The sequence below is a fragment of the Sinohyriopsis cumingii genome, unplaced genomic scaffold, assembly GCF_028554795.1.
Source record: "Sinohyriopsis cumingii isolate HCF-2022 unplaced genomic scaffold, ASM2855479v2 utg000379l, whole genome shotgun sequence".
NCBI classification, from domain to species: Eukaryota; Metazoa; Mollusca; class Bivalvia; order Unionida; family Unionidae; genus Sinohyriopsis; species Sinohyriopsis cumingii.
In genome coordinates this window covers 316,557-330,466 of record NW_028315894.1, presented here as the reverse complement: position 1 = coordinate 330,466, position 13,910 = coordinate 316,557, and the positions used below count along the sequence as shown (strand labels likewise).

At 36.1% G+C, this 13,910-nt stretch overlaps 1 protein-coding gene across 3 annotated transcripts in view; it reads left to right on the top strand.

Annotated features, from left to right (window-relative positions):
• LOC149774198 (uncharacterized) overlaps positions 1–13,910 on the top strand; it is a 53,355-nt gene that overhangs the window by 21,623 nt on the left and 17,822 nt on the right. For all 3 annotated transcript variants that reach the window (XM_089945625.1, XM_089945627.1, XM_089945626.1), the window contains exons 3-4: positions 7,242–7,538; positions 8,446–8,706. In XM_089945625.1, coding sequence (XP_089801751.1) covers positions 7,242–7,538; positions 8,446–8,706 — 558 coding nt within the window. The remainder of the gene's footprint in view (positions 1–7,241; positions 7,539–8,445; positions 8,707–13,910) is intronic.

The window sequence follows — 13,910 nt, the reverse complement described above, 5'->3', positions numbered from 1 at the left end:
AGAAAGACTTTTTTTGCAAGCTCATAAACTCTCCTGTTTTCTGGTAAACCATAGGGAATCTGAACAAACGAATTCGAGTAGATCATGCTCGTGATAGCAAACAAGACAAACTTCGAAGACATATCGCTGAATAAGCCTATGAGTCTCGGAAGATCTTTGATAGTTGACTTGTTGCCGATCACAGTAACAAAGCGAAATTAAAATTGATAAAAAAAACCAATCTGTGATGGTTCGTCCGTGTTGGACTTATGCAATCTGTTAATGTACGAGTTTTGCTATGATAAGATCAAACCGTTCTACCAGGACCGCGTCAAGACGCTGTATACCGATTCGGCTCGCTGCTGATGCAGATCACAACCAGTGTTGTGTATGCGTACATGATTGAACCAAATTTGTTACACCAATTTCATACCAGCTATTATCTGAAAGAATATCCTTTGTTTAGTAACACCAAAAAAAAAGGTCGTTGGTGAGTTCACATACGATATCTCGGGTAAGCCAATCGATGAGTATTAGGGATTGCTACCTAAAATGTAATCGATTGTGATGGGAGGTTTCAGATCCATCCGCTGGATTACCTAAACAAATAAAAAATGCCAAATGTGTCTTACGGGTTATTGTGCAAAAGGTTCTCAAACATGACATGTACGTGAATACCTTGGAAACGGACGTGAATTCCCACACACATCAAATATGAAACGGTGTCGGCAACATCGCATGAGTATTTACTGATACACCAAAGTGAGTTTGTCACTGTTAGACACCAAGCGATGCATACTCCCTGATGAATTCACCACCTACGCGATTGGACATAATGACGTTGTGAATCACATTATGACTGATATGTCAACGTGATTAATGTCCAAGGACATCCACTATTGTATCAAAACAAATGTTGGTGGTAGTTCGGTATTTTTAAGAACGAAATGCAATTCGTCTCATACAAATGCTCGACTTGGAGACTTTACTACTCATTCACTAATCCACCAAAAACTTTAACGTGTTGGTTTTCTTGGAGTATCAATTCATTCCAAAATTATAAACACATCGACAGACCATATGATGTTAGTAGCATAACGTTGTTCACTTCAAACTCGCTAGATTCATATAGATACCGAAAACATTTGTTTCTCAGTTGTTGCAACGGTGCCGATTGTAAGATCATTTTCTGCTAAAATGTGAAACTCCTTTGTAGAATCGCTATAGCTGGATTTAATCCGATCTTGCGTGGAATTGTATTGTCCAAAAGCTGCTATGAATAATGGCAGTCGCTTTACTCTTTCGGCATATCCCTGTAATGGATGACTTTCCGAGTGTGCCAACATTGGGTCCAAAATTGCTTTGTACTCCGAAATCTCATTAATAATTTCAGCGAGCGCTGACGACCGAATAAACATTCTGCAAGTATGCGATTAAATTGTTCCACAATAGCTTGGTCGCTTTATATAGATATTGACATGTTCAACACGAATGCGCACACGGTGTTCGGTCAGCAACGTAGCAACAGATCCTGCCAATTCCTTACCAGGAACGATTTGCAACAATCTTAGCCACGTTAGTGGTGAACGTTTTTAGATGCGTTCGAGTGCATCTTTTGTCGTAAACGGCTCAGCCTCTTTGTATCTGCTCCTAAAATGGTCAAAGGTTCACGCGTACATGTAAGTGTACAATCGACCCTGTGCACCACATACACGATCATGCAGAAATAAGTGATCAGCTTGATGGACTTTAATAGGTGTCTCAATATTAAACCAACCACGTATTGTTTTTATTGGCACTAGTAGGTAAATTTGTCACAGCGCTAATTGGGCTAAATATGCTCAAGCAATCCAAGGAGTGATTTTAACTGCATTTGCTAACTTTTCCATGGCGGCCTCACCTTCCCAATACCAAAGCGCATTGTATTATATTTTTACAATGTCCGGGATCATTTGCCTATTGTTGTTTATATCGCCCTAATTTACTTTTAATGATAGACCAAGCCTCCACGAGTAACTTTTCCCATCATACCTTTCTTTGTAACCCATCTTGCGATTCGTTCTCCAGCACCTGTATTATTCAATTGCATCACGGAAAAAGAAATTCAAATATACTTTCCGGAAACTAAAGATTTCAAAAGCTCCGTTTCTACTGTCTTTGATTTAAATGTTCAAACAACACCTAAACCATAGAAGCCTTATCTTATATTTCCAAGCTCAATTCGTGCACTGATCGTTGGTTCAGTTTCATCAGAAAAACAAAACACAAATGTTGATAAATATGATTATACTATGGCTCGGTTGTACGTGAATGTGCCGTTTCCTGATAGCCAGTTGTGTTGTGATGTTTAGATTTTAAAAACGCGTTGAGTGACAACGCCACCATTGATTTATTGTCCACCATCGATGAAGAATCCACGACTGATGACTTGGATGCAAACGAAAACAATAATGTAGTGTACGACGATGTGGTGTAGTTTTAGCGAGGTCGGCACGTTGTGATGTATGTACGCATCTTGTAGTTAAAGCTTTGCGTGCTCTTGATCGTTCACCCACCCCGAAGAAATTATAGATTTCACATTAAGGTACGTTAAATATTGTGCAAATATATATTAATATTTACGGACGTTATTCGCCGATGTGATTTTAGCAGGTTTACCATCAAAGCGGATTTGAGTGAGTGTTCTAGTCTTTTTGTTATTGACGTCAACCCAAGCGAGCTTGTGATTTTCAAGATCATGCTGGTAAACTACAAACGTCTAATGTTGACATTAAAGATAATAGTGCCAAGTTAAAGGGTGCTGTTGCAAATAAATATCCACATGTGCGCCGGGGACCTTGATTTAGTCATCACTATCCTCCAACGACAGGGTCTGGTCAGAACGTACCACTGTAATTAGCACAGGTAGCGTTATCTACCCGTGGATGAAAGTACACCCCAGCAATAGATTGACTGAACAATTCCTGATGTTCCAGGGAAAAGTAGTTAATGGTGCACAACGTACAAAAGTCTTGTTGGGAAATCTGCAAACCAGCGTCAACGTTTTAATGCTGGTTGATATACGACCAAAACTTGTGATATAGAAATGCAAAAAATGAGTAGCGTCTGCATAGTTAAGACGAATTTCTTCAGAGGGTTACTATGACCATTTTTACGCTGCGAAACTTCCGTCACTTCTAAGTCAAATATCATCTTACAATTGGTTTGAGTGTTATCTCGCTCTGTAAGTTGAAATGCTGCAAATCAACCTAAGGTAAGGTCATGTTGAACACTTATTTTCCAAGTAAATTGTCCCGAAATATTATTTGATGAGCATGCGTATGCGGTATATGCGAGAAACAAAAGTGCTGACGCGGTTTCACATTGCACAAACGATAAAAAATGTGATTCTGTAGTCAGTGAAGGCGCTAGCACAGGTAACCACAAAGTCTATGTTTCTAACACAACTTTCCATCTACACATTCTACTGGACAAAATGCATCACTAGATTTGCTTTTACAAAAGAAAGTGACTGATCGTTTAACATAACAAATAACATTGCGAACATCACTACAACGCCAAAATTATGTGATGGTGGGGTATTGCACATGTAAACACGGATCAGACAGTCATTGTTGAGCGGTCTCATTAATAATTTTACCAACCGTAGCCGGATTTGCTTGTATTGATGGTGCTCGAATCACTCATCGTTGTATTGTATATCGATTTAACTGAGACACCTGTAATCCCAGTTTTCTCATTCTGTTTCATCTTACCTATCAACAGATCGGATTGCAAGTTATTTAGCAACTGGTTCAGCACGATGATAAGGTATTGAGCAACTTTGATGCGCCTGTAAAACATCTACGACCAAAGTCACCGAGGCCAGTTCCATAACATATTGGATAAGCGGGTTTTCTCGGGTTATCAATGCGCAAGGGTTTCACACGATCACGTACGAATGACATGATTATATGTAAACATCAGGTCTATCTCTAATGCACAGTTCTAACATCAATTCGTCATATGCAGATCTACAACGTGCAATTTTTGATCCACAATTTTCAAACGAATACGTGCAAACCGGTTATTATGATACACTTGTGATGCGGGAGAAATTAATATCAAATAACCTGGTTCTGCGGTTGGTGAAAACACAGACACTATATAAACCTGAAAAACCACGCCTTTCGTTTCTGACCTACTTTCATCTCAACCACTGACAGCGTTACATACTAAACTGATATGTGTCGCTGCAGTAATTCTGACTGTATCAGGCGCAATATGATATGCAGTTCCTTTAGATCACGCCAAAATTGTTTATTTTCGGGAAGATGTTTGTACTAAATGAAACACTGTCCCCAACGACGAGTGTCCACATATTAAGTAAATACCGATGCGATTCAATTGCGATGACGTAGCTGAGTAAGGGCTCATGTTCACGAATAGAATGTTTGGTCTTCAACTGTCAACACCATAGTTTGTTTTGTCCGACTTCATCACTGTCTGAGGTAATATCATACGTACCTGTAGGACGTTCTACCATATCAAAAGATGATCCATGATCTTGTGAAAATACAAATGTGTTATTTGTCGGTAGACTACCATACGATATGTGGCCGACTATAGTAAATTCGCAACGACGCTAGCACACCATGCCGACCAGTCCTAACACTAACCTCGTAATGCTGAGCGCCAAGCGAGGAAGCTGTTAGTACCATTTTTGTAAGTCTTTGGTATGACTCGGCCGGGGATTGAACCCACGACCTGCCGCATCCGAGGCGGACGCTCTAACCACTAGGCCACCGGAGCGGTACACAACAGTTATGTGGCTACTCGGCAAGTATGTGCGGCGCAATACATCTATACAAACGTGTTAATGTTATAGGATTTATAACATAGTTAATGTCATTATTATATTAAATAAAACGCACAATGTAGAAAATGGGATTATATTTGTTAATGCACAATTGAGCAAATGAATTATAACAGTCTGACTCTGGAAAAAACAAACGTTATTTCTGACTTCGTGAGATCTATAAATAGCATAAATAACATTCATTTGTCACCTTCTACGTAATCATATTCATGATGTTCTCAAACATCTCAACACATCGTGAAAAGCTGGTGAATTTAAAACATTGCAATCTAACAATCACATGTCGGCTTGACATTTTGGAGCATTCATTATTTCATAATCTGCCTTGTACAAATCAATGCACAAATCTATACAAGTTCTTTTTATACAGCTGGAATATTTTACATTAATATCTGTTTTTTATCTTGATAGTAACAAAAGTGTGAATTTATATGTGATTTGTCATGTATAATTTAGTAAAATTTAGTTTTTTGAAGTCACTGAATATTTATATTGATGTTTTGTTCGCATTTTACAATAAACAACAATATTTTGGACCAAATATCTTTCTATATGTTTATTAGTATGGGAATGTGATTTTATCTTTACTATAACACTATCTCCTATCAAATCAAATCTCTCTCCTTTATAGTTTATAAAAGTCATTCAGATGATGACAAATGTGTGTACTGTGGACAGTAGGTTTGTTTATAGAAATTGAGAAAACGGAATTTTGGATCATATTCATTCTAAGTAGTTTCCTTTATCTAGAGGCGTCCGCTAAAGTAAGAAATTTGAAAAGCGCCAAAATAAACTGTACATTCGGTGATTTATGTCATAGAAAGATAAAATAACGAATCAAATTGTCGTATTTTATAATTCCCTAGGAGAATTTCTAGCCTCGAAATTTTGTTTCGTACTTTGGCAAATATTATCTATTTTCTTCGAAAATAATTGTTCTTTAATCACATAAGTTCAATATGATTTGCTTGGATTATTCTCAGATAGTTAACACTATTGCTCAATCTGTGATAAATCCCAAGGGCGTGCCATATCTACGGGTACATCGCATTTCCTACCATTCTAATGTTGAAGGCAACATTGTACTATAGTAATTTCTTTTAAAATTGTAGATTTTCTTAACTACAAATCGAGCACAACACTCTAATCTAATTTATAAATTGTAGGCTTGTTTTGACAAATGTAATGCTGATTTCGCGTTCACTACTACCTCATTTGACAAACTAATGAGAATCCGTTGAAATTAGTTTTCCGATGACATTTTTTCCCTCTGAAATCAACTAAATTCAGTTCAAATTCTAATTTCTAATTAATAGTCTAGCGTGCACCTTTATCAAGCCGTTCGGTGACCTCTTTACTTTATTTTTTTTATAATCGCTTTAATTCTTTGTATACTCTAAATGTTATGATGTAAAGATGAAAAGCGAATGCTTTTGAAAATTTGCAAGCATAGCTTTCTAAATAGTAATTTGTGGATTCGTAAAAACGTATATGCTTGATTCTTTAATAAAAGTGAATTTAATTTTCATGCAGATTAATAAACGGGTAAACGTATTTATTGCTGTTCTAATCGGTATGCAATTTCCGATGAGATTTGTGAAAAGTAGAAAATAACATTTACTTAATCGTTTTACGTAGTGATGAAGGGGATGTGGCAATAAAGATGTCTGAATGTTTCAGGTTGGATGGATTATATCTTTACATTTCATGACTTATATGTAGGAATATATGAGTTAATTGGGATGGCATTGACATGACGATGTAGTCGTTTGATTTTCATACTGATCATTTTAGGTCTTGATGCTTCATATATTTTTTGCAACGATCTTTTAAGAAAAATGACAATATAAAACAATTTTCTGTGGTTGCAAACAATGATGAAAATGATGATGTTCATGATGCTGATAATGTTGATAATAATAATAATAATAATAATAATAATAATAGATATGCTTACACAATGCAACGGCATGTATCTATCTGCCCCAATACTCTATGGTATGGGTGTAACGTTGAGTTAAAATAGGGTACACTTGTCTTCTTAGTCATGCTAATAATGGGCTTGTTTTAAGGTCCATATGATTCACATGTTTGCATGTGTATCGCCGCTCGTATGACTCCCTCACATGCATTATTTTCGTCAAAAGTGTCATATGTTGGTCTTCGCTAATGATATATAGAGTTTATTTATTTTCATTTTATTTCATTATTTTCAAATAAAATTCGAAGGCGGGGGGGGGGGGGAGCGAGCAAAGCATGTGCATGCCATCAGTTTATGTCGAGTAAACTGTCTATTGAATTGACAATTGGTAATCATAGGATGTGTCATTACGTTTTACTTTCGTTAGGTGCGACCAAACATTTCATGCACTATCTAGAAAATTATATCTTGTTTATCATTCAGGAAAGGCAAAAGTTAAGGAACTACGGAAACCTGTCCTTCGCCAGCCATTTGAAATGATCTGCAGTGCTCCCTTTCAAGTTGAATCTCTTATATATAGGTGGAAAATAAATGGTTCTCAGATAACACACATCCGTAACGTAAATGTGTATTATGTCGCCAGTCTGAGCCTGACTGACAATATCAGTCAAGTAACATGCCAAGTATGTCTCAATGAAACAGCAAGCAACTTCTCAAGTGTAATCTGCAAACATGATGGCTGCTCAGCAGACAGCGATCCCTACAAAACGGAAATAATATGTGAGTACATACATACATACATACATACATACATACATACATACATACATACATACGTACGTACGTACCTACCTACCTACCTACCTAACTACCTACATACATACTTCTTGCCAAGGCTCTCAATTAAAAAAAATAAAATGGAAATTTCAAGTCAAGTTAGCACTAATGTAAGATCTGCTAGATACGTAGCATTATCTGGATTATATATGCGTATACTATTGTGGTGGATATGATTATTTAATTAATATTGAGGTATATACAAGATTAAACACGTGTTAAAATTACGAGGTGTAACATCGGGCTAATAAAATTAACGTCAGAAGTTCATTAGGAAAAGAACCAACGGAAGAGATCGCATTCGTAACAATGGGGAAAAGTAGCAAATAAGACATAGTTTCAAAAAAAGAAGGAAAACATCTAGATTTAGTGGTGGAGATAAGTATATCCAGGAGATCGGATAATTTATTCAGACAGCTCAGTCGTGTGACCGCAATACTACATACCGATTGACTCATGCAGAAGAGTGGGAGAGTTAAAAAAAAAAAAAAGGAAATATAGCTCACATCATTCAAAAACAACAATATTTTGCTATAATAGCTTTAAATGATGGTTTAAACTTTTCATTTCTTGGATGAACCTATATCGAAGTAAAATGAAACCGTAGACCTGAACTATTTAAATGCAAGTCATTTGAAAGAAAAGCAAACAGAAGGTGTAGTAACTCGAAAACAAAAATCAACCAGTTAGGAAGCATCACATTGGTGTTATCCACACATAACATATAATGCGGCAAAAGTACGTACACGTAGCTAACCTTTGAATGTTTTGAATCAATTAAATTTCTCCATAACAAGTATAGCTCATGTACGTTAACATGACAATTTCATTTTATGTAACTTACTTTCAGATGGACCGGACAAAATATCACTGAGTCTCAACGAAAGCCAGTTTTACCTCAAGGAACATGAGCCTTTTACAATACATTGTACCGCCAGTTGCAACCCAACTTGCACATTTCAGTGGAAGAGTCAAGACACTATCGATAGCGAGAAACTAGCGATCACCAAATTTGAGCCAAGAATGGCCGGACAGTACACATGTTATGTTACAAATCAGCAGACAAATATTACGGCAAAGTCTAAACCAATTATCATTCATTATGCAAAAGGTATATCCAGTCACTAATAATTTTGATTGCATGCTTTTCTTTATTCATCTATCACAAATACTATATATATATATATATATATATATATATATATATATATATATATATATATATATATATATATATAAAGATATCCATTAATTCTATTACAAAACATGAACCTATTGCAAAACTAACCCTACAAGTACTGACATTCTAATTATTGATTCGTGATTCAGTGATTAGCACTCTATGCTTTCGTTCATCATCCCATTCCATGTAATGTCTCAATCTTAGCAGTAGTCGCCCTCAGGTAAGCGTATTGGTACTATCTGTACTATATTTCATAAACACGCAGAATCACATGCTCTTTAAATGATTTAGAAACCATTTTCTAGCACATAAAAAACGGTAAAGCAACCTACTATACGTATCAGTTTATCAATCAATATAATAATATAATGTGCATGAACATTAAACATGAAAAACTGTCAACCTGCAAATTGCTGCAGAGGTTGTTTGTTTTTCACAACTGCGTCTTCTGGCGATACCATATCCCACTGAACACTGAAAGTTCAAAACTCATCTTGAGGGTATACGCTAATTAAATTATGTTGTTAAATTTGATTGTAGATGCATAATTGTGGCATTAGCCAAAATCTAGGAAATTACACAGCCCCACCTTCCCATTAAAAAACCTCTTGCAAGTTATTGTCTCATGTCCTTCAAATCAAATACTGCAATACAAATATTTTTCGACTTTTCTTTAAATCTTGATCAGACTGGGTACCTTATCTAATCAAAAATGTATTGTTCATCGTAATGCAAACTGAATTTCAAAGACCACGCAAATCATTAATTCTTAATTAGGCAAACATGTACTCAAAAATATACTAATGATCAAATAAAACAGGAGGTGTAAATGGAGCTGCCGCGTTACATTTTCTGTTACCTTTCCGTCTCAGCAGAAACAACCGTTCCGTCAGAGCCGTGCAGCATTTAACTTGCTCTACTAAAAAGATTATTACATTTAAAGCATTTATGTAATCACTTGCTGAAAAGTATTGCCTGTTATGTATGAACCCGTTACAAATACGGACTAATAAAGCTTGAACGTGATATTTGCGATGACTGATTCTTTTGAGTTGATTTGCAAAATGGTCTGCTGCCTAAACGCAAAGCTTTGTCACTCCAAAGGCTTGCAAATCAACGCACATCCCATATTTAAGTGTATTATATATATGGAGGTGTGAGATGACACAATTATTCAAATTATTATTATAATATTTTTTAATGCAAACTCTATGAACAGGCATATGAATATTATATTCCTCTGATTGTTATTTAACATATCTATTAATTTTCCAAAGTTGTAAGTGGCGACAGTAATTTCGTGAAAGAATCACAAATTTAACTTTTAACCGCTCCGGTGGCCTAGTGGTTAGAGTGTCCGCCTCGGATGCGACAGGTCGTGGGTTCAATCCCCGGCCGAGTCATACCAAAGACTTACAAAAATGGTACTTACAGCCGCCTCGCTTGGCACTCAGCATTAAGAGGTTATTGTTAGGACTGGTCGGCTTGGTGTCACGATAATGTGGCTGGGTGGGACATCATGCTACATGTCTACGTGGTGATGCCCCAATGCAAGACATCACTATAAACTGTTACATTGCAGACATCGTAACGATATGACTGAAAAATTGTTAAAGCAACGTTAAAAATCCAACACAAACCTAACATTTAATGATTTTTCATGTGCCGCAAAATATGTGGAATTTTTTTTATGGAAATAATGTACACAGTATTAATAGATACCAAAAAAGTTCTGCAAATTTTAGATTCTCTTAAGAAATTATCTCGGGAAGGTTTGTGACAGAAGAAAGTAAAATCATAACGGTACTGCTTTAATTCTCCGATTCTACTCCTTTGTTCCCACGGGAAATGTTGTTAGCGTAAGAAACTAAAACATTTAACAACAATACCATACGAAAGTCCATAAACAAGTCATTTTTTCGTAAGATGAGCCTGGTATTTTACTGCGTAAAAAATACGCTTCAAACCTCATCGAAAGTTCCTGCTAAAAGTAATTAGAGTGGTTTAATAGCAATACATTACATTACATTGTGATACATATTATAGTGCCGAACAAGTCGAAAAAACTAATTTTAAAACTTGGATTTATAAAATGTTTTAATTACAGAGGACATGCTTAAGGAATAATGGGGAGGTAGAGTTTCTGTATTAGTACAATACCAACATAGTATTTTTTTCTCATGAAACTTAATAACGTTTCGCAAAATATTTTGATCTGTTTTCTCTTTTTTCTTATTTCTTTATTTATTTTACATGAAATACAGTTCCATTTGCACACTTTTAATGACATTAAGCTGCCTTATTTACCATGCTAGTTTCAATATCCAAATTATTTCCCCAAACCTGCGAGTGCTAACTACTGCATTATACGTTACACATTACGGTGGAAGGATTATCACATTTTCGAACACGAGAAACTAATAAGCACAAGGTCTGGGTCAAGAATGGCAAGACGTTATACATGTAATGTTACAACTCAACAAACAGATATTACATATAAGTCTAAACCCATTAATGTCCACCAAGAGAAAGGTAAATCGGGTTACTAGTAATTGTCAGCGCATTTTGCATCCTTTCTATTTCACTTTTTAAGGTGTAATACTGTTACTGGTTCGATAGAAATGGTTATTCAAACAACGCAAATATGACCTATACGTAAAAAATATGTTCATCAAACATTGGGATATATAAGGTTGAATACAAACAGTGTACAGAAATTACTTTTTCTACACACATTGACATTCGATTAAGTGATTACCAATCTATATTATCATTCATAGTATCATTCCATGTACCGTGAAATGCCCGGCAGATGTCTATCTCAGATAGGTGTGTCATTACTTGGTAAATTACATCACATACACACATGCACTCACAAATGTTTAACAAATGAAAAATCATTTTGAAGTGCGTAAAATGCCACGGACAAATAAACAGTAGAAATGTATCAGTACACACACCTATAAGATGTGTTTACATTTTATTAATATGGTCTAATCAAATGATGTACATAGAAACTGAACATAAACTATCAGACTACAGGCTGTTATGAAGGTTGTCTGATTTGTTAAGCTGCATGATCTCACAATTCATATTGCCACTAAACAATAAAAGGTTTTAAACCCATTATGTGCTGTACAGTATAAATATGATTAATTTTCTAGGCAATAACCAAGAAAATATTGAAAAATAAAGCACCCGCGCCTTCAACGACAATCATCAAAAACGATCAACTTTAAACCAAATGAGCTAATAAAGTTAATTCAAAACTTACTTAAGAGCATTATAATAATATTTTTGTCGATCGTGACAGTAATTAACTTTAAAGAACCGCAAATCCTTAATGAGTAACTTTTGATTCTGGTTGTTTTGTTTATAAGTACATAAAGCAGGTGGTATCTAAGGAAATGATAAGTAACATTCAGAAAAATTTTCAGTTTATGGAAAAAATCGTGCCGTTCGGTATGATGTGGAATCTGACTTTCTTGAATAGCAGTTACTTTTTATATATGCTTTGATGCTACGAATATTGCAATTTAAACTTAACTAGTTGATCGGACTAATTCTTCTGGTGTGTAACGATTGCCTAAACGCAAGATTGCTTGCAACAAAGGCAATTGCCTGTCTATACTTGTATATAAAGTCTGAAGGTACAATATATGTCGTTTGGATGTCTTGAACACGAATGCTCGTTATATAAAGATATGAAATTTGTCCACGTTGGAAAGTATTGAAAATCTTAACAAGAAAATAAAAACAACTTTGACCAACTTCAATAACACTGGTCAACAGTGAAATCATTACTGACTTGAAAAGGCCCTAATCTGTAGTATTTTGGTGTGCCGAACACGAATATAACCGTGAAAAAATTGTATTGGCTCTAGTTTTGAAGATATTCATATACCTCATTTTCTATGTTTCACTGTGTAAATTTCTCCAGTAGAACTGCAGCAACATCCGGAATAATGATGTAACATTGCATAATACCATCATGCTCACATCATCCACAGTTGATTGCATCATTTTCTGATGCAATGCAATACTAATGCCATGCGGCTGCTGAAGTAAGTTGACGTCAGCAGTGTACTATACATGTGTAGGCCTATTATACTAATGCCAGGCGGCTGCTGAAGCTGACGTAAGCAGTGTACTATATAAAGCCCAATCAGATAGGTTCAGCATTTAAAATATTTTAGACGTTGTGCGAGACAGTTCAAGCTACTGTTACATAAAACTTATTATTTTATCCATTTACGTACAATAAAGAACAGTAATGCCTCGAAAGTGTGTTAATACCGCGGACAATTTTTGCTATATTTGTGGGGAAGTGACATTTGCCAACCAGAAGAAAAGTATCAATTCCCAAGTGAAGAAGTCATATCATCTTTACTTCGGATGCAAGGTTGGTGACCAAGACAAGCCTTGGGCTCCGCATATATGCTGTGCTACATGTACAACACAGCTTTCACAGTGGTTGAATTGCAAAAGGTCATCAATGCCGTTTGCAGTCCCAGTGGTGTGGAGAGAGCCAAGCAACCACCTAAATGACTGTTACTTCTGCTTGGTTCCTCCTCTTTCCGGCGGAATAACGAAGCGAAAGAAGTCGAGAATAGTCTACCCAAACATTCCGTCTGCATTGAGACCAGTTCCACATGGTGAGGGACTTCCTATTCCAGAACCTCCAGCAGAATATTCTCTTGATTCATCTGACGAAGACAAAGGTGAGTCGACCTGTTCTTCTCCTGGTCCATCAGCATGCAGTGATCCAGATTTTCACTGTGGTGCATCATCAACCCCACACAGAATAACACAGGAAGAACTAAATGACCTGATTCGTGATTTGGACTTATCAAAGAACAAGGCAGAATTGCTAGGATCAAGACTCCAACAATGGAATCTTCTAGAAGAAGATGTCACAATTACTGCATATCGAAAGCGCCACCAGCAATTGGAGCCTTTCTTCAGAAAGGAAAGTAATCTGATATTCTGTTCCGATATTGAGGGCCTCATGAATGCTTTAAAAATCACTCATGACCCACAAGAATGGAGACTATTTGTGGACTCTTCGAAACTGAGTCTCAAGGCTGTGCTTTTGCACAATGGAAACATTCTTCCATCTATTCCAGTAGCGT